The sequence below is a fragment of the Oncorhynchus masou genome, chromosome 8 (genome assembly GCF_036934945.1).
Source record: "Oncorhynchus masou masou isolate Uvic2021 chromosome 8, UVic_Omas_1.1, whole genome shotgun sequence".
NCBI classification, from domain to species: Eukaryota; Metazoa; Chordata; class Actinopteri; order Salmoniformes; family Salmonidae; genus Oncorhynchus; species Oncorhynchus masou.
In genome coordinates, this window is record NC_088219.1 from 43265260 (window position 1) to 43290982 (window position 25723).

At 43.4% G+C, this 25723-nt stretch overlaps 1 protein-coding gene across 2 annotated transcripts in view; it reads right to left on the reverse strand.

Moving 5' to 3' along the window:
- Positions 1 to 25154, reverse strand: part of LOC135544709 (zinc finger FYVE domain-containing protein 16-like) — a 46528-nt gene extending 21374 nt beyond the window's left edge. For both annotated transcript variants that reach the window (XM_064972552.1, XM_064972551.1), the window contains exons 1-4: positions 24990 to 25154; positions 14565 to 14679; positions 12227 to 14343; positions 8887 to 8983 (exon numbers count right to left, since the gene is read on the reverse strand). In XM_064972552.1, the coding sequence (XP_064828624.1) occupies positions 8887 to 8983; positions 12227 to 14343; positions 14565 to 14634 (2284 nt within the window). In that variant the 5' untranslated portion in view covers positions 14635 to 14679; positions 24990 to 25154. The remainder of the gene's footprint in view (positions 1 to 8886; positions 8984 to 12226; positions 14344 to 14564; positions 14680 to 24989) is intronic.
- Positions 25155 to 25723: the final 569 nt, after the last annotated feature.

A 25723-nucleotide genomic window follows, 5' to 3' on the forward strand; every position in this document is an offset into this window, starting at 1 on the left:
ACATGCTCACTGCGTCAGGTGGCTCCCGTCCCACACACACAGTCAAGAACACACACGAACATCCTGACTCCTTCCAGCCACAACTACATACCTCCATCTCCGCCCCTTTCTCTGCACCAGTCATATTGTCCTGACTCTAAAACCTCAGCTCTGTTTCTAGAGAGGAGAAAGTCATTCACCTGACCAGGGAAGCAGAACCATAGAAATTGAATACGTAGAACAGAAACGCTTCTCTTTTCCACCTGATTTTTCACCACTCACCAACAATAACATTGTAAAGCAACAGAAATGACTCATCAGTTGGCTAGAGTGGCACTACGCGAGACAGGATACTCTGGCCTCCGAGCAACTCCACCATTGGCGGGTAAATAAGAAAGCATTATTTTCAAATGGGGACGGATGTTCTAGTCATTGTGTTTCTATGTGCAGCTCAGTGGAAGGCCAAAGTCATTGTTCAGGAGAGCAGAAGGGCTTTGCACAGACCTTTCAGGTGGCAGGTGCTCCAAATGAAAAATGACACACATATTTCACAATATGAGGAGGAAATTATATTCCTAAAAAAAGCTTTCCAATTTCACTGACTCACCCTGTGATGAGGAGCTCACTCGCTGGCGATGGCCGTTGCGCTTGTGCCATAAACCTACCATTCTCTTGTAAAACAATGTTCGCTCAATAGGCCTATTGGAAGTTGATCAAATATTTTAGTAGTCTAATCTGTCTGCAGTAGTCTTCCTTTCAGCGGGAGCCATTTGCTCTCCAACTGGTGTGTTGCCGTGATTGTATTTGAAATATTGCGAAAGGCCTGTTTTTTCTCCATGCTGTTCACTGACAGATTTGCCACACGTTCCTCACTGTAGGCTGTGCCTTGTTATTGGGCTGCACACAATACACAGCTAGGCAATTTTTTAAAGAAGCTATTGATCCTCTGTGGCTAGATTATAGGCCTACTTATGTTGTAGTAGGCTATTCTGAATTATAGAATTACTGCTGCCTGTTCAATAACTTCAGCAAATGTTTTTCATTTTACCAGGGGTGCTGCAGCACCTCCAGCACCCTTTCCGCGGCTATGATTCTATAAGGAAATAAATTATGAAGTGCTGCTGTGCGTAGGCTATCAGCCAACCAGACTAAATATTGATGTTAATCAAGTGTTGTGCTGCTGTGGCAGTACTGTTGACATTTAAACTAGGTAGCTTGCTACAGACACTCAACCAGTGACCATGCATGTTTGAATCCCGGGCACCCTCAATCTCTGTACAGGAAAGGCACAACCGGGCCCACGAGAGGTGTGGGGGTTGATGAACTTGACGACGTGACGATGACATGGGGGCAGTGGTTTTAGAACAACAATGACAAAAACTGGATACAACAAAAATACAAATTATATATCACCATCCAAAAGTGCAGTTGGCAACTGGGAGGGCAAAGGAGCAGGTGGTCGGGCACAGGTAGACCCCCATCTGTGTCCGTGCCTGGTGAAATATGACAGGAGAATGGGGAAAAGCACACGCATAGAGACCGGTGAAACACAGTTACACCAACTGGCCTTACGCTTTTACACAGTCTCCCACACACACTAAAACAAAGGAGACACGTTCACGCAGGCTGTGAAAGAAAGCACTTCAACTCTAACCTAAGATGAGATCTCAAGGAGAAATTGGCTAATTTTACAGACCCCCCCTCTTAAAATGTCTAAAAACTTCACTAGTTGTCAAGTCCTTGCTTCCTCCTTCCTTGGAAGGTTAAGTAGATGAAGTCTGAGGGAGGGACCTTGGATCCTCTCCTCCAATGAGAGCTTTGAGAGGAATTGAGGAAACAAGGATTTGACAACTAGTGACATTTTCAGACAACCTTATGCCACTCATTAGCCTAACACTGTGACCAAGCCACAAACAAGCACAACTACCAGTTAACAAGTGCTATTCATCAGTCATGTGCTGCTCTAGATATTCTAAGGCTCTGTCCCAAATGGCACTCCATTCTCTATAGTGCACTTCTTTTGACCAGGGTCCATTGGGATGCTTCCTAGAGTACAGCAACCAATGTTCCTTCTAAGCTGAGCGGTGCGCAGTAGCCCCGAGAGGAAGCTCCCCTAGGACTGTCAGAAGAAACATCTGACAACGGAGAGAAGCACGAGATTGAACTTCACTCAGCTTTATACAGTTTCCCCTGTTAGTTAACACTATCAACGCTTCCCTTTACTGTGGCAATTGTGATCGAATCAACGCAATATTAGCCACTTTCAATGCAACTTACCCAAACAAAAACGAACTACGCAAGACTTGGTATCCAAAACACAAAGATTTCGTTGTAGGCAGAACGGAGTAGGATTCTATTGCATTGAAATGCATGACTCAGCCCATACTCTACACAGACCGGTGCAGAATGACCAAGCAGAGCTGCAGTAGATCTACACTGAACAAAAATAGAAAACACATGTAAAAGGGTTGGTCCCATGTTTCATGAGTTGAAATAAAAGCTACCAGAAATGTTCCATATGCACAAAAATCTTATTTCTATCAAATTGAGTGTAGAAATTTGTTTACATCCCTGTTAGTGGGTATTTCTCCTTTGCTAAAGATAATCATCCACCTGACAGGTGTGGCATTTCAAGAATCTGATTAAAAACATGATCATTACACAGATGCACCTTGAGCCAGGGACAACAAAAAGGCCACGCTAAAACACAATGCCACAGATGTCTCAAGTTGAGGGAGCGTGCAATTGGCATGCTGACTGCAGAAATGTCCACCAGAGGTGTTGCCAGATAATTTCATGTCAATGTAGTTTTAGAGAATTTGCCAGTACATCCAACCGTCCGCACAGCCGCAGACAACGTGTATGGCAACGTGGAGGCGAGCAGGTTACTGAAGTCAACGTTATTTACACAGTGAAGAGATATAGTATGGGAAGGCATAAGCCACGGACAACTAGAGAGATTCTGTGATGAGATCCTGAGGCTCATTGTCGTGCCATTCATCTGCCGCCATCACTATGAAATCATATATGGAATCATGTAGTAACCAAAAAAAAGTGTTAAATCAAAATAGATTTTATATTTGAGATTCTTCGAAGTAGCCACCCTTTGCCTTGATGACAGCTTTGCACACTCTTTGCATTCTCTGCAAAGCTTTCATCAAGGGGCGGCAGGTCGTCTAGTGGTTATAAGTGTTCGGCCAGTAACCGAAAGGTTGGTGTATCGAATCCCCGAGCTGACAAGGTAAAAATCAGTCGTTCTGCCCCTGAACAAGGCAGTTGACCCACTGTTCTCAGGCCTTCATTGTAAAATAAGAATTTGTTCTTAACTGACCTAGTTAAATGAAACCGTTAAATAAAATCAAGGCAACGGGTGGAGAAGAACTTTGAAGAATCTCAAATATATTCTGATTTGTTTAACACTTTTTTTGGTGTGTTTTGACGTCTTTCCTATTATTCTACAATGTATAAATGAGTAAAAATAAAGAAAATCCCTTGAATGAGTAGGTGGCGACAAACTTTTGACTGGTACTGTATGCAAATAGACCATTGCCATATATGGATCTGTACCATTCACTTTGAACTGGACTGTGTAAACAGCATGAGCGGTCGTGAGTAGATTAGCTTGTTTTGAGATCGAAGCGAGAGCTGCATGCAGCCAAGTGTGCATTTTGTTCATATCCTTTGCTAGTTAGTGGGTTATTAGTCCAGTTATTGATTATTTGTAGTCAGCAATAGAGGAGTGATTGCTTTTACAAAAGCGCAAAATGTGTACATTTCTAGCCATCTTTCAAAAGCGAATCAGGTAAAGAGCTTTGCCATAAAGTGGGAAGTGTTGTGTTTTGAGACGGGCTTGAATAAATTAAGTAGTTAATAGCCAGAGAGTAGCATCATTTGTCCGATTCTCTGTAAATGGTCTGAGAATAATAATGCATTTTATTTGGTTTCTTGCCAACATTTTCAGTCACCTCATTGTCTGAAGGTGAAGTGGATAAACAGGTTAATGTCAAGCCCGACATGTTTTTTCCAAAGGTCTCATGGAATGTAGGCATTGAACACCACACATTGGCTGCTACTGTAGGCTGAATGACAGAACAGCTATTTCCATGTTAAAATGTTATGGGATGCATTTTCTCCTTTGTTTTTGATGGTAGGCCACTCTGGCAGGACTACATTATGATCAAATTAGAGGACGGCCGATTAATTAGTGACGATTTCAAGTTCTCATAACAATCGGTAATCTGTATTTCTGGACACCGATTGTGGCCAATTACATTGCACTCCACGAGGAGCCTGCGTGGCAGTCTGACTACCTGTTATGCGAGTGCAGCAAGGAGCCAACGTAAGGTGCTAGATAGCATTAAACTTATCTTATAAAAAACAATCAATCTTAACATAATCACTAGTTAACCTGTTAAATCTATGGGGGCGCTATTTCATTTTTGGATAAAAAGACGTGCCCGTTTTAAGCGCAATATTTTGTCACAAAAAAGATGCTCGACTATGCATATAATTGATAGCTTTGGAAAGAAAACACTGACGTTTCCAGAACTGCAAAGATATTGTCTGTGAGTGCCCCAGAACAGAAGCTACAGGCAAAACCAAGATGAAACTGCAACCAGGAAATGAGCAGGATTTTTGAGGCTCTGTTTTTCATTGTCTCCTTATATGGCTGTGAATGCGACAGGAATGAGCCTGCCCTATCTATCGTTTCCCCAAGGTGTCTGCAGCATTGTGACGTATTTGTAGGCATATCATTGGAAGATTGACCATAAGAGACTACATTTGCCAGGTGTCCGCCCGGTGTCCTCCGTTGAAATTGGTGCGTCATCTTCAACTGCACGTCTTTTTCCAAGCGATTCACCGGAGAAAGGAGACTACCACGAACGATATATCAATGAAGAGATATGTGAAAAACACATTGAGGATTGATTCTAAACAGTGTTTGCCGTGTTTCAGTCGATATTATGGAGTTAACTTGGAAAACAGTTCGCCGTTTTGATGACTGAATTTTCGGGGTTTTTTGGTACCCAAACGTGATGTACAAAACGGAGCGATTTCTCCTACACAAAGAATCTTTCAGGAAAAACTGAACATTTGCTATGTAACTGAGAGTCTCATTGAAAACATCCGAAGTTCTTCAAAGGTAAATTATTTTATTTGAATCCTTTTCTGGTTTTTGTGCAAATGTTGCCCGCTAAATGCTATGCTAAATGCTACGCTAGCTATCACAAATGCTTGTTTTGCTATGGTTCAAAAGCATATTTTGAAAATCTGAGATGACTGTTGTTAAGAAAAGGTTAAGCTTGAGAGCTAGCACATTCATTTCATTTGCGATTTTCATAAATAATTAACATTACGTTATGCTAATGAGCTTGAGGCTATAACTGGATACAGGTTTTTTTTTTTTTAACTGGATACAGGTTTTAATTCTATGCTTATAGCTATGCTAGCTATCAACACTCTTACACAAATGCTTGTTTAGCTATGGTTGAAAAGCATATTTTGAAAATCTGAGATGACAGTGTTGTTAACAAAAGTCTAAGCTTGAGAGCAAATATATTTATTTCATTTCATTTGCGATTTTCATGAATAGTTAACGTTGTGTTATGCTAATGAGCTTGAGGCTATAAATAGAATCCCAGATCCGGGATTGCTCGACGCAAGAAGTTAACAACACAAGGTTGATAATGTTATTAGTTTATCTAGCTTGTCCTGCGTTGCATATAATCAATGCGGTGCCTGTTAATTTCTCATCGAATCACAGCCTACTTCGCCAAACAGGTGATGATTTAACAAGCGCACTCGCGAAAAAAGCACTTACGTTGCTCCAATGTGTACTTAACCATGAACATCAATGCCTTTCTTTAAAATCAATACACAAGTATATATTTTGAAACCTCCATATTTAGGTAATATTGCCTGCTAACATTAATTTCTTTTAACTAAGGAAATGGTGTCCCTTCTCTTGCGTTCTGTGTAAGCAGTCAGGGTGTATGCAGCAGTTTGGGCCGCCTGGTGTAACCAACGTGAAATGGCTAGCTAGTTAGCGGGGCGCACTAATAGCGTTTCAAATGTCACTCGCTCTGAGACCTTGAAGTAGTTGTTCCCCTTGCTCTGCAAGGGCCGCGGCTTTTGTGGAGCGATGGGTAACAATGCTTCAAGGGTGGCTGTTGTCATTGTGTTGCTGGTTCGAGCCCAGGGAGGAGCGAGGAGAGGGACGGAAGCTATACTGTTACACTGGCAATACTATAGTGCCTATAAGAACATCCAATAGTCAAAGGTATATGAAATACAAATCATATAGAGAGAGAAATAGTTCCTATAATTCCTATAATAACTACAACCTAAAACTCCTTACCTGGGAATATTGAAGACTCATGTTAAAAGGAACCACCAGCTTTCATATGTTCTCATGTTCTGAGCAACAAACTTAAATGTTAGCTTTTTTACATGGCACATATTGCACTTTTACTTTCTTCTCCAACACTTTGTTTTTGCATTATTTAAACCAAATTGAACATGTTTCATTATTAATTTGAGGCTAAATTGATTGATGTATTATATTAAGTTAAAGTAAAAGTGTTCGTTGTTCATTCAGTATTGTTGTAATTGTCATTATTACAAATAAATGTTAAAAAAGAAAAGAAAATCGGTATCAGACTTTTTTGGTCCTCCAATAATCGGTATCGGCGTTGAAAAATCATGGTCGGTCGACCTCTAGATCAAATATCCACAGTAGCCTACTTGGTCACTTAAAACTAACTTAAAAAGCGGGATACCGCCTCAGTGTTCACAGTAAACGCGACCAGGAAGTTGCACAGAATTTTCACAACATTCAAATTTGCACTCAGCAGACCTGAAATTTTATCAGTAGCGATTCTTTTGGGGGGAGGGCACATAAATAGCAACTCTCGTAAAACACCGTTTTGCTTCTTCTTCAGAGTTGTTCTTGGAATGTATATTACTTCGGTTCAGTAAGCACTCCAAGTTGAAATAGTTGAGAGACCTTGTCTGACATTCCTTCTAAGTGACCTTAAAGTTCAGAGTGAACATAAAACTGGGATACTTTCCCTGAATCATTCACCGTAGAGTTCCATATGCCCCAGGGCTGAGTTAGGCTGAGGCCTACCAACTACTCAACAGAGACAAACACCAGGCTGTGAATACTCTAGTGTGTTCTTCAGACATCAAAGGCTCCTTTCATGTTCTTCTGGGAGGAGTCAGACAATGGTGGTTCAGAGCCATACAGAGCAGTCAGCTGAGCGACACACATCTGATGGTGGTCTTGTAGAATAGCAGATAACATACGCATACGTCTGTGACATGGGTATCTTGGAAGAAAACACTCGTAGAAGTTAGAATGTTAATATCACAAACAGGTTTTTATTTTTCTTGTGCCCCTCATTCACTGCTAGTCAGCCATCGCAGCTGATGGCCCATCGAAACCACACCGAAACTATATCGAAACTAGTTTCATACATAACACAACGCCACAGATGTCTCAAGTTGAGGGAGTGTGCAATTGGCATGCTGACCGCAGGAATTTCCACCACAGCTGTTGCCAGAGAATTGAATGTTAATTTCTCTACCATAAGCCGGCTCCAACGTTTTAAAGAATTTGGCAGTACGTCCAAAATGGCCTCACAATCGCAGACCACGTGTAACAACGCCAGCCCTGGACCTCCACATCCGCCGCCTTCCCCTGCGCAATTGTCTGATACCAGCCACTCGGACAGCTGATGAAACTGAGGAGTATTTGTCTGTAATAAAGCCCCTTTGTTGGGGAAAACTAAATTCTGATTGCCTGGGTCTTGCTCCCCAGTGGGTGGGCCAGTCTCCCAAGTGGTTGGGATTATGCCCTCCCAGGCCCACCCATTGCTGCGCCCTCGCTCAGTCATGTGAAATTCATAGATTAGTACCTAACAAATTTATTTCAATTACCGTAACTTTGTAAAATCTTTTGAATTAATGCATGTTGCGTTTATATTTTTGTTCAGAATAGTTAGCCTAAAGACCAGATTAAATTGACAATAGTCTGATGGGTGACAATATTATTAATTGTACATGAAGAGATTGGTGTAGCTTGGAATTGACACAGAGGCAGGGAAAGAACCATCACTTTTTCAAATCCTCCTATACAGACATTTGATGTCAAGAGGTGAGCTTGATTTCAAAATGTTCTCCAAGAATAACCATGCTTTTCCATGCGCACAATGCCTGAGCACTCACAGCAGCATTGCGCAGGCCATTAAACAAAGACTAGTAACACAATACAGCTTTAAAAAATCATGGTTCCATAATGATTCTTAAGACCTGCCAAAATGAAATTATAATGTATATATTTAAGATGGATTTATCACTTAAACTGTGGTGGTTTTAGTCTTCTTTCCCCCCCACATTTAGCTACAGTAACAAACTAATGAATAAGCTATCATGTTCTTCAAAAAAAAATTCGGATTCTAATGTTACGTAAGACCTTCGTAAACAACTAAATTCTTCTTCTTCCGATAGCATATATAATATTGTATTTATTTGACTGTTAGTATTTTGATGACCAGAAGACGTGTCATTGGTATTTGGCTCCAAGGGGAGTACGTACAGGCCAGGCTTTTCTAGTGTCAAGAAGGTGCGATCTTAAAGCGGTCCTTACTCTGTTTTAAAGAGAGAATCCCCTCTTGGCGGGCACACTGGGCATGGGGAAAATCATATATTTGGCTTTGAAAATGGAACACAACGACTGGTACAGTATTTCCATGAATAATAAGCCTTACTTTAGCAATGGGATTTTTTTTCTTCTCCAGGACAATTTGGACAGAAATTGTATTTATCAGAAACTGACTGACTGACTGACACACACACACACACACACACACACACACACACACACACACCCACCCCGGGTCTTACTTCTGTGTATGGTCTCGAAGCAGATGACACACACCCGGGCCTCCTTGTCCAGGTACTTCAGCTTGCATTTCCTGTTGCAGCACATGGCACAGTACACCTGTGCCACAGGTGAGAGGACAACCGTCAGGCAAGAGATACAACACAGCGCTCTACACCACCACGTTGTGCATTCGGGAAACTAGTTAAGACCCCTTTTTTGCACATTTGGTTACATTACAGCCTTATTCGAAAAAATATATAGATTTTTGTCCTCATCAATCTACACACATTACCACATAGTCACAAAGCAAAAACAGGTAATTTTTTCGAAAGATATGAAAAATACAAAATAAAACACCTTATTTACATAAGTATTCAGACCTTTTGCAATGAGACTCAAAATTGAACTTGGGTGTATCCTGTTTCCATTGACCCTCCTTGAAATGTTTCTATAACATGATTGGAGTCCACCTGTGGTAAATTCAATTGATTGGACATGATTTGGAAAGGCACATACCTGTCTATATAAAAGGTCCCACAGTTGACAGTGCAGGTCAGAGCAAAAACCAAGCCATGAGGTCGAAGGAATTGTCCATAGAGTTCCGGGACAGGATTGTGTTGAGGCACAGATCTAGGTAAGGGTACCAAAACATTTCTGCAGCATTGAAGGTCCCCAAGAACACAGTGGTCTCCATCATTCTTAAATGGAAGAAGTTTGGAACCCCCAAGACACTTCCTAGAGCTGGGCGCCCGGCCAAACTGAGCAATCGTGGGAGAAGAGCCTTGGTCAGGGAAGTATCCAAGAACCCAATGGTCACTGACAGAGCTCCAGAGTTCCTCTGTGGAGATGGGAGAACCTTCCAAAAGGACAACAATCTCTGCAGCACTCCACCAATCAGATCTTTATGGTAGTGGACAGAAGGAAGCCACTCCTCTAGAAAATTCACACAGCGGCAGCGACGAGGAGACAAGTCAGGATCAAGGGAAAGATGAAGAGAGCAAAGTACAGAGAGATTCTTGATGAAAATCTGCTCCAGAGCGCTCAGGTCCTCAGACTTGGAAGGTGCACCTTCACCCCACAGGACAGCGACCCTAAGCACACAGCCAAGACAACTCAGAAGTGGCCTTGGGACAAGTCTCTTAATGTCCTTGAGTGGCCCAGCCAGACCCCGGAATAAAATCAGATTGAACATCTCTGAAAAGACCTGAAAAATAGCTGTTCAGGGGCTCTTCTCATCCAACCTGAGAGCTTGAGAGGATCAGCAGAGAACAAATGTGAGAAACTCCCCAAATACAGGTGTGATAAGATTGAACATCTCTGAAAAGACCTGAAAAATAGCTGTTCAGGGGCTCTTCTCATCCAACCTGAGAGCTTGAGAGGATCAGCAGAGAACAAATGTGAGAAACTCCCCAAATACAGGTGTGATAAGCTTGTAGCATCATACCCAAGAAGACTAGAGACTGTAATCGCTGCCAAAGGTACTTCAACAAAGTACTGAGGATAGAGTCTGAATAGTTACGGAAATGTGATATTTCAGGTTGTTTTTTAAATTGAGATTACTGTTTTTACTTTGTCATTATGGGGTATTGTGTGTCGATTGATGAGGGGAAAAAACAATTAATTCCATTTTAGATAAAGTCTAACGTTACAAAATGTGGAAAAAGTGAAGGAGTCGGAATACTTTCCGAATGTACATGAAGTTACTCATCCCTTAAGTGTCTGACCCATAAAGAAAATAAGTAAATTACAGGGGAAATTGCACTGCAATTACTTGTGTCGAAATAAAAGCAGGTTGTAATGTACATCACACTACTCTTCTGTATCCCGTTGGGCTCCAGTAAGAAGCCTATAGAGTCAAAGCCCCTGAGACTCTTGTGTAATGCTGCTTTCATCACTGTTAAGGTCTTAGCTATAGCTTTAGCCCCAGGCTCATACTTCAGAGAGTTGGAGATCTATAGAGGAGCTGGAACCTGAATCGCTGACTCATAGCCCTTGTTATATATATAGCAGCAGGGGAGGGTATAGCATATAGGCTATATCATGCCATACTACGTGATCAAGTATGACATACAGTACCAGTCAAAAGGTTGGACACGTACTCATTCAAGGGTTTTTCTTTATTGTTACTATTTTCTACATTGTAGAACAATAGAACAGTGGAATCATGTGGTAACCAAAAATCTAAATATATTTTAGATTCTTCAAAGTAGCCACCCTTTGACAGCTTTGCATACTTTTGGCATTCTCTCAACCAGCTTCTCCTGGAATGCTTTTCCAACCGTCTTGAAGGAGTTCCCACATATGCTGAGCACTTGATGGCTGCTTTTCTTTCACTCTGCAGTCCAACTCATCCCCAAACCTACTCAATTGGGTTGAGGTCAGGTGATTGTGGAGGCCAGGTCATCTGATGCAGCACTCCATCACTCTCCTTATTGGGCAAGTAGCCCAAACACAGCCTGGAGGTGTGTTGGGTCATTGTCCTGTTGAAAAACAAATGACAGTCCCACTAAGCGCAAACCAGATGGGATGGCGTATCGCTGCAGAATGCTGTGGTAGCCATGTTGGTTAAGTGTGCCTTGAACTCTAAATAAATCACTGACAGTGTCACCAACAAAGCACCACCACACCTCCTCCTCCATGCTTCACGATGGGAACCAGACATGCGGAAATCATCCGTTCACCAAATCTGCATCTCACAAAGACACGACAGTTGGACAATAGTTGAGAGAATGCCAAAGTGTGCAAAGCTGTCATCAAGGCAAAGGGTGGCTACTTTGAAGAATCTCAAATATATTTTGAATTAACACTTTTTTGGATACAACATTATTCTATATGTGTTATTTAATAGTTTTTATGTCTTCGCTATTATTCTACAATGTAGAAAATAGTAAAAACGGAGAAAAACCCTTGAATGAGCAGGTGTGTCCAAAGTTTTGGCTGGTACTGTGTGTGAGCAGGGGCTCTCTGTTGCTTTGTAAACAGGAGATATGAACAGAAGGGAAAAGATGAAGTAAATACAGAAATGTGCTGCATTGGAAACCACAGTAAGGCTGCTTTATTGAAGTTCACTGAGTGGGTAACAGTCAGGTAATGTCCCCAGAATATGCAGGCAAGTTATTGCCACTTATGATTGCATTTCTTCAGTTTTCATTAATATTCAAGGTCTTTGTGACTGTCACTCATTTAAGTTTAGTTAGAGCTCTTTATTATGTGTTGCAAAGTAAAAGTTATTTATATTTACTTGCACCTAATATAAACAGTATATAGTCAAAACACCAAAAATGCTATCAACAGGGCAAACTATGACCCTAGGAATTAGGGCAAAAGAAAGTCCCTTCAAGGACAGATCGAGCTACGTACCTTCCCACAGGCCCGGCAGTGGTGCCTCCTCCTGGTGAACGTGAACTTCTGCCAGCAGTTCATACAGTTGGCAGCCTCTGAATCTGGCACCCAGGGGGGTTGCTTGCACCCCAGCCCATTCTCATCCTCCACCTCCCTCCCCTCTGAGGACCCAGACCCCTCCTCAGCAGGCTCACCAGGGTAGGGTGGGGGCTCCGACAGCTCGTTGTACCCCACACTGCTCACGTAGGGCTCTGTTGGGGAGTACCCTGGGCAGGGCACACCCAGTTTAGAGGGGTCCTGAGCAAGATTGGGGCTGGGAGGAGAGGGGCTTTGGTCCACCTCCTCCCCAGCGTCGGTGCTCTCTGTGGGGCTCCTGGGCCCCTGGTCCTCTCCTACTGCTGGAGGTGCCCTGGTTGCTTGGCAGTGCAGCTGTTTGGGTCGGGCCCCTCCAAAGTAGGGTGGTGGGAGGTTACTGGGACTACTGGTGTCCTGGGAGGGCATGGAGGGGGCTAAGCTCACACTCCCCTCTGCAGACGCGGACGAGGTCCTGTCGCTATCCGGGTAGGCCAACCCCTCCCCTCGGCTCCGGCTGTAGCTCTGCAGCTCCTCCTCCACCAGCCGCTCCTCCAGGTCCCCATTGAGCTCGGAGAAGCCCTCGTCCTGGAGGTTCTCCCCGGGCCTCTCGCAGTGAGGGACTCCCTGGTCCTCCTCACCTTGAGCCTCCCCACGGAGGAAAGCATCCAGCTCCTCATCCGTCACCAGCAGCCCAGCCTGGTCACTCTCCGGCAGGTACTCAAAGCCAAACTCAGGGGGGTCCACCGGGCTTAGGCTGGGCTCTGAGGGAGGGGACGCAGGTCGCTCTGGAGACATGGGGGCCGGCTGGACCTCCACTTGAGAGAAGCTGACCTGGGAGACGGGGGGAGCTGAGACAGCCAGGTGGAAAGGCATAGTTGTCATCTCTGGGCCCTCTGTATTAGGGGACTGGACAGAGAGGTCTTCAGGGGCAGAATCAGGGCTGGTACAGTCCTCCACAGTCCCAGGGTTCTCTGGGAGACTGACTTCCCCCTGCACCTCAGATGCAGACATGGACTCTGCCTCTAAGTTCTCAGTTGGGACAGCCTCAGCCACCTCTAACCCTGCTCCCATGGCCTCCTCTGGGCTCTTGGAGGCCACCAGGGCCCTGCACATGGACACGGCCATGGGCAGGCAGGACAGGGCTGAGGGGCTCTCAGACACAAAGCCACCGCAGTCCTCAGAGTTAGGTTCCTGTCCAGTGCAGCTCCCAGAACTCTCTTCTTCAGCCAGCTCAGAGTACCCCTCGCTCTCATCCCTGACATCTGTGGCGATATCACACGTGGGAGTGTCCTCTGTCTTGGTGTCCATGGCAACGGGCAGGACTACAGGCTGGTCCTGGTGGTCAGGTGAGTTCTCCAGTTGACAGTTGATAAGTGACACCTCTATGCCCGCCTCCTCTCCCTCCGTCTCTCCAGACTCAGAGTTTCTCAGCGAGGGGGGATTTGTGGGCTCACAGGCTCTCTCCACAGCAGCTGGCAAAATCACATCGAGCAGACTGAGAGAGGCAGCATAACCACCAGAGTCCAGCCCCAGCAGCACCTCCCCTCCCCCGCCAAGAGCCTCCCTCCCCTCAGTACTCCCATGTCCGGGACCCAGACCCAGGCCTGCTGAGGCTTCCCTAGGCAAAGCCACCACGGGGCTGGTGAAGTCCACCAGAAGCTCCTCCTCCAGCCGGCTCTCTGCCACATCCAGCTTACTGAAGGCGGTGTGGCTGTTGGCCTGGAGGTGATGGGCTGAGCCTGTGTCACTGACCAGATCACACACAGGCTTCAGGGCCCGGTCTGGGCAGGGCGGTGCAGAGCTCTTAGCTGACCCCCGGCCGTCTACAGAGGAGAGCAGGTCCACCCCAGTGAGGGGCCGGGCCTTGGTCTCACACTCCACAGAACTGGGGCTAGGATGGTCGGGGGAGCTGGAAGCAGAGCCGTAGTGCAGGGAGTTGAGGTCAGGGAGAGAGTGTGGAACTGGAACTTTGGAGGGTTCCGGAAGGAAACCCTGGGCGCCCAGAGAGTGGCCGGGATATGAGGGAGGCGACAGGGAGACTGATCTGCACTCATGCTCATCTTGTGGGGAAGGGAAAAGTATCCGTTAATCAGTTCTGTTGTTAGCAAAACAAGTGAGCGACAAGTTGTCAAATAAATTACACCACAAGTTTCACATTTAAAAAAATATATATATTTATTTTCACATAACACTACACCCCTCCGACCTTCCCTCAACATACAGAAATGAAAAACATGCTACCGAATACATTTTTTTCAGACAGTAGTAACCCGTGTCTAACCTGTATTGAGCTCAAAATCATCCAGCAGCTTGTCCAGGTCGCACACAGCAGCCTTAAAGAAGCTGTCCATGCTGGGCTGTCCGTGGGAGACCGGCTCTACTCACGCCTTCACCTCCTGGAGAAGAGAAACAGGAAGTATTATCATCTGTTATCTTTATCTATTGGTCTTATGTGGACAGGATGAATGCATTTTGATCGACATTTCAGTTTCCACATCAATGTTAAAATGCTGTAGTTCTTGGCTATGAAGCTAAGCTTTCATCCACAGTCCCCAGACAAGTTGAAAAATTAATAACATATCAATTGTTGACCAGTCAGCAGAGCACCTCAAACGTTCTCCAGCTGATTGTGTACTTCAGACTCTGACCCCTGCTCTCAATGTCTGTGGGGTAATCTAATCTAAATATCTACAAGAGAGAATTTCTCCAGTTTCAGTGTAATGACTTTATTGTGACATATCAACTGGCATCACAATTTATATTGTGAGACTCCACCTGTCTGACCTGAACTCACCTTGCATTGGTTAAAGACTACACAACAGGCCCAGCTAGGTAACTAGCTTGCCAGGAGCCAGTATTAGCAGCTGGGCTAATAAAACAATAAAATAAATCTGGTCATCTAGCTATGGACCGAGCTTATGCCGGTCGTGACACATTTGACTAGTTGGGCTAGCAGGTAGGGTTAGGAGTTAGGCTACAGGGTTAAGGTTAGGGGAAGGGTTAGCCAACATGCTAAGTAGTTGCTAATTAGCTAAAATGCAAAAGTTGTCGGTGAAGAGATTCGAACTTGCAAGACGTTCCTGTTGTTTCTCACCCGGACCAACCACTACCTTTAACCAGCTGTCTTATGTAACCATTAAATCCTGTGTCCTGGATTTAACTTTAATATGTTACATATTGTCTATGAGACCAGGTTGATGTATGATCAGCTATTAGCTAGCATCCATGCCGACTAATATTTCCTAATCAAGGCAATGTTAAGTCTAATACTAGTTAGCTAGCACTAGGTTATAACTAGAAGTCTAATGGCTAACATTAGCTATGTATTCGTTCAATTAGGATTAAAGGGTAAATCTCAAACCCAATTTCCTTAAAATTAACAAAATAAATGCATCCAGGTGGGGAGAATTGCTCATACATATTCATTTGGTGTGGGTAAACGTAGTTGTACCTAATCCCAACACTTTCTCACTAAAGCATACTTACCAGAAATCAACTGGCACACTCTGAAAATACAATTATGTGCATCGCAAACATATACACTTCTGAACAGTTTGTTCACAGTGGTAAGGCGCCGAGTTCCTAACATCTATCTATTGTCACTTGAGGTGTAAAGTCAAATCCCCCAAGTAGCACCAAAATAAATATTTGAAATGTGAACTCACATTGAGGTATTGCGTTGGGAAGAAAAGTGTAATCGTCCCTTTGAAAATGAAGATTAGGGGCTCATTTAAATTCAACCGGCATTGCAGTATTTACGCAGTAAAAAAACAGCCGTGGCAGTGTGCTGACCGACCAGTAGGAGAGGGCAGTGTGCTGACCCACCAGCAGGAGAGGGCAGTGGTGAAAATGGTGAGGGCCAGGAATGACATACAGTTGTGAAAAATAAAGCAGGCCATTGAGGAGAACGACAACACCTTTGCCAATGTGGCAACCATCAGCCTAACAACAATTGCCCGTCTTTCGAAGAGCCACCAGGTATCTATAAAACACATTTACCTGGTGCCTTGAGAGAAACAACGACCAGGTGAAAACTGCGGGCAGGCTATGTTCAGGTGTAGCACTATGTACTGTATTACTGTTACTACTTGATGCACATGCTACTTCACAATATCATATTGGAACTAGACTGTAAAAATAACTAACCAAAATATATATTTTTTTATATGGTGCTTGATGATGCTGTGTGACATCATAAGCAGATCTTTGTTGTTGAAGCAGGCCAAAACCTGGCGCTGTGGGCAGAACCTCGTCGGCCAATGGGCGACCGTCCAAATGCCTGGACAAGGTGGGGGAAACATCTCCATGTGCGTAGCTATTTCAGAAGATGATGTGGGAGGACATAGTCCATTACTTGGATCCTACAATGCCGCACACATTGTGCTTCTCAATTAAATTGAGCAGGCCTGTCAAGGTGAAGGGGGTCACCTATGTCATTGTGTGGGACAATGTCAGGTTTTGGGCCCATCCCTGATTTGTGACCTTATATCTGCCCCCATACTCTCCTTTCCTCAACCCTTTAAAGGATTTTATTTTTCAGCATGGAGGTGGAAGGTGTACTATCGCCAGCCACAGAAGCTTGCCAGGCTCCTTCTGGCCATGGATGAGGCATGTGACGACATCAATACAGACCAATGTCAAGCTTGGATTCGCCACGCCAAAAGGTTTTTCCAGCAGTGCATTAACAATGAGGACATTCACTGTGATGTGGATGAGAGTTTATGGCCAAATTAATGCTAAACGTTGTTTTATTTTCCTTCATTTCATTTCTTTGCAATTAAAATTTTATTTTGCATGAATGATTGTAGAAGATGTCTTCATTGATCACCCCTTCGATTACACATAGGCTAGATATTATGGAAATGATAGGTTCTGTCAATTTGGTTGAGTAATGTAAGAGGATTGCCTAACGTGACAATCGAGTAGTTACTGTAGTTTTTAGTGCTGTTGTAGCATATTACTTTCAGCACTTCTAAGGGTGATTTGAAACACGTATCTTGCAATGTTTGCTATTGGATTAACTGGTAGTTAATATTACTAAATTGAAAAGATATCATTATGTTGTGTTTTGGTGATTAAAGCAATGTTCTCATTAAGTTTCACAATAAACTTATATTTTGAATCGATGGTTGTGTGGTGAGAGATGTTTACAATCCAAATTAATACACAATGACAGGTTTTGAATGAAAGACTGTCTGCGTTACAAGTGTGACCTGTTAGTAGTTGTAGGTTTTCACAAATATGTGGTACATTTTCACAACTATTAGTACAAAACTCCAAACAGAGCGACCCCTCTCACAGGTATGTTTTCACTTTTTAGAATTAGAAGTGTGGCAACAGATTAAATATTCTAAATAAAAGGATTTGGGAAAATAATAGAGTTACCAGTCAAATTTTTGGCAAACCTACTCATTCAAGGGTTTCTTTATTTTTTACTAAGACATCAGAACTATGAAATAACACATATAATTTTGTAACCAAAAACAGTGTTAAATCAAAATATATTTGAGATTTGAGATTCTTCAAAATAGCCACCCTTTGCCTTGATGACAGCTTTCCACACTCTTGGCATTCCCTCAACCAGCTTCAACTGTAATGCTTTTCCAACGGTCTTGAAGGACTTCCCACCTACGCTGAGCACTTGTTGGCTGTTTTTCCTTCATTCTGTGTTCTAACTCATCCCAAACCATCTCAATTAGGTTGACTGTGGTGGCCAGGTCATCTGATGCAGCAGTCCATCACTCTCCTTCTTGGTCAAATAGCCCTTACACAGCCCGGAGGTGTGTTTTGGGTCATTGACCTGTTGAAAAACACAATGATAGTCCCACTAAGCGCAAACCAGATGGGATGGCATATCGCTGCAGAATGCTCTGGTAGCCATGCTGGTTAAGAGTGCCTTGAATTCTAAATAAATCACAGACAGTGTCACCAGCAAAGCACCATCTCACCTCCTCCTCCATGCTTCACGGTGGAAACCACACCTCCGTTCACCTACTCTGCGTCTCACAAAGACACGGCGGTTGGAACCAAAAATCAAAAATTTGGACTGATTAGACCAAAGGACTGATTTTCACCGGTCTAATGTCCATTGCTCGTGTTTCTTAGTTTCTAATTCTTATTGGTGTACTTTAGTAGTGGTTTCTTTGCAGCAATCAACCATGAAGGCCTGATTCACGCAGTCCCCTCTGAACAGTTAACTGACTTACCTAGTTAAATAAAAGGTTTAACAAATATTTTGTTTTAATTGATGTTGAGATGTGTCTGTTACTTGAACTCTGAAGCATTTATTTTGGCTGCAATTTCTGAGGCTGGTAAATCTAATGAACTTATCCTGTGCAGCAGATGTAACTCTGGGTCGTCCTTTCCTGTGGCGGTCCTTCTGAGAGCCAGTTTCGTCATAGCGCTTGATGGTTTTTGTGACTGCACTTGAAGAAACGTTCAAAGTTCTTGACATTTTCCAGATTGACTGACCTTCATGTCTGAAAGTAATGATGGACTGTTGTTTCTTTTTGCTTGTTTGAGCTGTTCTTGCCATAACAGGGAATATGAAAGAAATTCCACAAATTAACTTTAAACAAAGTACACCTGTTATATGAAATGCATTCCAGGTGACTACCTCATGATTCTGGTTGAGAGAATGCCAAGAGTGTGCAAAGCTATCATCAAGGCAAAGGGTGGCTACTATGAAGAATCTAAAATATATTTAGATTTGTTTACAACATTATTACATGTGTTATCTCATAGTTTTGATGTCTTCACTATTATTCTACGAAAACAATGAAAAACCCTGGAATGAGTAGGTGTGTCTAAACTTATGAATGGTGCTGTAGATCTGCCCCATGTGGGATTAGAACTCAAAACCATTGAGCTACAAGCCAACTGTTTTCGCAGATTTCGCAACCAATCATAGCAGCTAGAAAAATAATACAACAAGTTGACATGACCACCAAAGTCATCTATTTCTCGTTATGATGATATAGCTAGCTATAATCCTCAAAGCCGACATGTTTCTTTTCTTTAGGTAAAAGCACAGCACTTTGAATGTGCCCAATTCCATGTTAAAAACACCTGGAAACTAGGAAATCTCCGACTTCAAGACAACTGTGCACTCTTGACAAAAGAAAACTAGCTCTGACTGGAAAAAAATAGTCCCCCCCCCCCGATCAGAGGTCAGGCTGCCTACTGAGAAGTGAGTGAGTAAACTTCCACTACCAACCATTCTATTGGCCAACGTGCAATCCATGGAAAATAAAATGGATGATCTACGATTAAGACTATCCTACCAACGGGACATAAAAACCGAATATATTATGATTCGCAGAGTCATATTTACCACCACAAACCGATGCTGGCACTAAGACCCCACTCAACGAGCTGCAAGCAAACAAGAATATGCTCAACCAGAAGCGGCGCTCCTTGTGGCCGGGGACTTTAATGCAGGCAAACAAAACCCGTTTTACTTCATTTCTATAAGCATGCCACGTGCAACCAGAGGGAGATTCTTTTTTAAACATCTAGACCACCTTTACTCCACATACTGAGACGCATACAAAGCTCTCCCTCGCACCCCATTTGGAAAATAATTCCTGCTGACAAGTAAAAATGAAAGCAGGAAGTACCAGTGACTCACTCAATACGAAAGTGGTCAGTTGATGCGGATGCTACAGGACTTTGCTAGCACAGACTGGAATATGTTTAGGGATTCATCCAATGGCATTGAGGAGTATACCACCTCAATCGCCAGCTTCATCAATAAGTGAATCGACGACATCGTCCCCACAGTGACTGTACGTACATTTCCCAACCAGAAGCCATGGATTACAGGCAACATCTACTTCAAGCTAAAGGCTAGAACTGCCAGTTTCAATGAGCGGGACACTAATCCGGATGCATATAAGAAATCCCGCTATGCCCTCAGACAAACCATCAAACAGGCAAAGCACCCATACAGGATTAAGATTGAATCCTACTACACCGGCTCTGACGCTCGCCGGATGTGGCAGGGCTTGCAAACTATCACGGACGACAAAGGGAAACCCAGCTGCGAGCTGCCCAGTGACGCGAGCCTAGCAAATGAGCTAAATGCATGCATGCATGAGAGCAACAGCTGTTCCGGGCGACTGTGTGATCACGCTGACATTTTCAACTTCTCCCTGGCCAAGACTGTAATAAATACATGTTTCAAGCAGACCATCATAGTCCCTTTGCCCAAGGAAGCCAAAGTAACCTGCCTAAATGATTACCGCGCCGTAGCACTCACATGGGTAGCCATGAAGTGCTTTGAAAGGCTGGACATGGCGCACATCAACATCATTATCCCAGAAACCCTAGACCCACTGCAATTCGCATACCGCCCCAACAGATCCACAGATGACGCAATCTCAATCGCACTCCACACTGCCCTTTCCCACCTGGACAAAAGGAACACCTATGTGAGAATGCTGTTCATTGACTACAGCTCAGCGTTCAACACCATACTGCCCACAAAGCTCATCACTAAGCTAAGGACCCCGGGTCTAAACACCTCCCTCTGCAACTGGATCCTGGACTTCCTGAAGGGTTGCCCCCAGGTGGTAAGGGTACGCAACAACACATCTGCCACACTGATCTTCAACACAGGAGCTCCTCAGGGTTGCGTGCTCAGTCCCGTCCTGTATACCCAGTTTACCCACGACTGCGTGGCCAAACAACTCCAACACCATCATTAAGTTTGCTGACAACACAACAATTGTAGGCCTGATCACTGAAAATGAAGAGACAGCCTATAGGGAGATCAGAGACCCGGCAGTGTGGTGCCAGAACAACAACACCCTCTCCCTCAATGTGAGCAAGACAAAGGAGCTGATTGTGGACTACAGGAAAAGACAGGTCGAACAGTCCCCCATTAACAGCGAACCAGGGCAGTAGTAGAGCGAGTTGAGAGCTTCAAGTTCCTATGTGTCCACATCACCAATGAACTATCATGGTCCAAACACAACAAGAAAGTTGTGAAGAGGGCACAACAAAACCTTTTCCCCTTCAGGAGACTGAAAAGATTTGGCATGGGTCCCCAGATCCTCAAAAGGTTTTACAGCTGCACCATCGAGAGCATCCTGACCGTTTGCATCCCCGCCTGGTATGGCAACTGCTCTGCATCTTATCCGTAAGGCACTACAGAGGGTAGTGCGAACGACACAGTACATCACTGGGGCCAAGCTTCCTGCCATCCAGGACTTCTATACTCGGCGGTGTCAGAGGAAGGCCCAATAATATGTCAAAGACTCCAGTCACCCAAGTCATAGACTGTGCTCTCTGCTACCGCACGGCAGGCGGGCCAAAAGGCAGCTTCTACCCCAAAGTCATAATACTGCTAAATAAATCATTAAATGGCCAACCAGACTATTTACATTGACACCACCCCCCATTTGTTTTTTCACTGCAGCCATGCGCTGTCTATGATCTATGCATAGTCACTTCACACATACCTACATGCACAAATGACCTTGACTAACCTGTACCCCCCGAACATTGACTCGGTACTGGTACCCGTGTATATAGCCTCGTTATTGTTATTTATTGTGTTTATTTTTTATAATGTTTTACTTTAATATTTATCTAAATATTTCCTTAACTCTATTTATTGAACTGCATTGTTGGTTAAGGGTTTGTAAGTAAGCGTTTCACGGTAAGGTCTACTACACCTGTTGTATTTGGCGCATGTGACAAATAAAATATGATTTGAAGCATAGGCATCGTTAGTCGCTGTGACATGAAATACGAGTTAAAGTGTAATCAATGTGTAATAACTACGTAATAAAATTATTGTCATTGGTCAACAAGCTTATTTAACGTGTCAGATAGTGTTATTTTCAGGTGGTCATTGGCCAACTATGGAACGCCGTTTGGGTCTTGCATGTCAAAAACTATACACGTCAAATAACATTATTTGACATGTCAAATAAGCTTGCTGACCAATCAGGACCTGAATATGACTGTAGGTCACATAATAATTTAACACGTATATAACATTTTTACGTAGTTATTACACAATGACTAGACTATCACTCATATTTCATATGTCAAAACGATTCATCCATTCGTATGCTATGATGTTGGTAAAGTTGTCTCGCGCACCTATGGTGCTGGTCATAAAGAAAGCTAGCTAGCTGATGGATGCAAACGATGTTCTTTCCCAAAAACATAGCAAAACGACAATCTGTTTCAGTAGCTATAGTTACCTAGCTAACTATATGGCTAGGTGTCATCATCTAAAATAACCCTAATTTATAAGACAATTCGTATTTGATTCATGTCGGGGATCGAACCCATCTTTGTGAAGCAGGCCACAATATAAGGATTAGCATAATAGTGGACTTTGTGGTTAGCCTTCAAAATAAAAGTGTCATTGACAGTGATGCAAATGAATACAAATAGTAGAAGTATGCCATAATTGAATAGATCATGCTAAACGAGGTTGGAATGTTATATAAAAATAATTTTTTTAAAAATCAACAAAATACAATAATTTGTAAATTTGACAAAAATCTGTTATAATCACACTGGATGTATTATACTTTAGAATTGCATTGGGGGCATCCTTATTTCACTGTACAGCCTTACCGATGGATTGTGGCTCAATGACATGGGGTATCAGTCAATGACACCCAGAGAACATTAGCATCGTAGCTCTTATTGCGGGACTCTGAAACAACTGAATTGCGCCACATTTGCCAACTTATGTGTATTGAACACTATTTGTGAGGAAAAACAATACTGTGTGGATGTTTTGGAGTCTGATAACTCTGAGGAGGACGTTGGGAAAAAATATATTGGGCATTGATCCCCAATCTTGAGGTAAAGATGTGCAGTGCAATATGAATGTCAATACACACAATAGGCTGACTGGGGCGGTGATTTCACAGTCCCACGGTAAGAACTACAACGCTAATATTGGCGTACACTCTTCACAGTTGTGTTCTGTGGGTGTCACCGAGTGGACTGATACCCCATTTTATTGCTTCACATTCCAACCTTTTTAACATGATCTAGTCCAATGGCCTCCCGGGTGGTGCAGTGGTTAAGGGCGCTGTACTGCAGCGCCACCAGAGACTCCGTGGGGCGACGCACAATCGGCCTCGTGTCGTCCGGGTCAGGGAGGGCTTGGCCGGTAGGGATGTCCTTGTCTCATCGTGCACCAGCGACTCCTGTGGCGGGCCGGGCGCAGTGCACGCTAACCAAGGTTGCCAGGTGCACAGTGTTTCCTCCGACACATTGGTGCGGCTGGCTTCCGGGTTGGATGCGCGCTGTGTTAAGAAGCAGTGCGGCTTGGTTGGGTTGTGTATCGGAGGACGCATGACTATCAACCTTCGTCTCTCCCGAGTCCGTTGCAGCGATGAGACAAGATAGTAGCTACTAACAATTGGATACCACGAAATTGGGGAGAAAAGGGGGTAAAAAAAACAACATGATCTAGTCTAAATATGGCAATGATTCCACCATTTGTAACCTTCAGCATCACTTTCAAATGGGTACTTTTATTTTGAAGGCAAACCGCAAATGCCACTATTGTGCCTAATCCTTATTCTGGCTAGCTTCACCAATTTGCTGCTTATAACGAACGTTAGCTTTGGGCAACAGGGTTCACGAATTCCTGGCTGCTGACATTACCATTATTAGCTGACATATCACCAGATACACCAACAGCTTGTATGTTATTTGACGTATCAATTTTACACGTAAAGACCCAATCGGCGTTCGTCAACAAGCTTATTTAACGCCTCAGATAGTGTTATGTGAAGTATCTTTCTGACACTCAAAGAACGAAACGAGATTCCAGATGCTGCGTTCAGGATCACTGGGAACTCGGAAATAAACGATCACGAATTGAGAATAATCCTTTTCACGGTCACCTGACTCGGAATTCCAAGTCCGAAACTGGGACTCTTTCTAAAACATCAGACTTTCCGACCTGAAGATCGTCGTGATTTTACACCGTTTTTTTTCTTCCGAATTCCCAGTTTTCTTGAAAGCACCAACAATCGAACCCCTCCCTTGTTCGAGTCAATGTTAAGAGTTGAACCGCTAGGGCCAAAAATAGTTCGATTTACTACTACTAAAATATCAAAATATATCACTTTTGCAATGAACCGTCAAAATAAAGACCAGAATTTACGTGTTTCTCTTTAACTAAGCCTAAAACATGTTTTTGCTTCATTAAAGTTACTCAAATAATTCAACTTCCAGTTGTTTACTAGCTAGCTAGCAGTCTAGCTAGTAGCTAATTAGTTAGCTAACGTTAGCCAACGCTAACAGTAACGAACTAACGTTAACGAGCTAACGTTAGCTAGCTAGTCCTAACCACTAGTTACAGGAGTCTAATCGTCACAAATGAGCTAGTAAGCATAGACAGTTCGACGAATTCCTGGCTGCTGACATTACCATTATTAGCTGACACATATCACCAGATACACCAACGGCTTGTCTGTTATCAAGTTAGCCCATTCAATACTAAACGGTAATGGGACCAGCTGTACGATGGAATATCGCCTTGGGTTCTCGAGAAGTATTAACAAGTCATCACATTCTGCATCATCCGTGAATATCATAAAACGTGGAGAGCAGCCAGATGACATTATTTTAGCTAATAGCGAGCTAAGTTAGCTTGCTACATTTAGCTAGCTAGCCAATGATTATTCACAGGTCAACAAACAATTTTCTTTGTCATTACCGGAAGATTCATAATTCTGTCTTCGCCCTTCCAACTGTTTAACGATTCTTCTGGTTATAAAGAAGGTTTGTCGAGAATCTAGATCGTATCCTCTTTGTCCTTTCGTTATTCCACTGAAGTTGTTAAAGCCAGAGAGGGAGAGGCGAGAGGTTTTACTCCGCCCAAAATCTGCCCACGAAGTGAAGAGTTTTTGCATGGAGGTCAATGAGAGTGTTGAATTTGGTCAACAACAAATGTAATAGCTTATTTGATCAATGTACACCCAGCAAAAATATAAAGTGATTTCATGAGCTGAAATAAAATATCCCAGAAATGTCCCATAAAACACAAAAAATGTATTTGTCTCAAATGTTGTGCACATATTTGTTTACCGCCCTGTTAGTGATCATTTGTCCTTTGCCAAGATAATCCATCAACCTGGCTGGTGTGGCATATCAAGAAGCTGATTAAACAGCATGGTCATTACACAGGTGCATGTTGTGCTTGGGACAAAAGGCCACTCTAAAATGTGAAGTTTTGTCACACAACACAATGCCACAGATGTCTCAAGTTGAGGGAGCGTGCATTTGGAATGCTGACGGCAGGAATATCCACCAGAGCTGTTGCAAGATAATTTAATGTTCATTTCTCTACCATAAGCCACCACCAAAGTAATTTTAGATGATTTGGTATTACGTCCAACCGGCCTCACAACTGCAGCCCACATGTAAACACACCAGCCCAAGAACTCCACA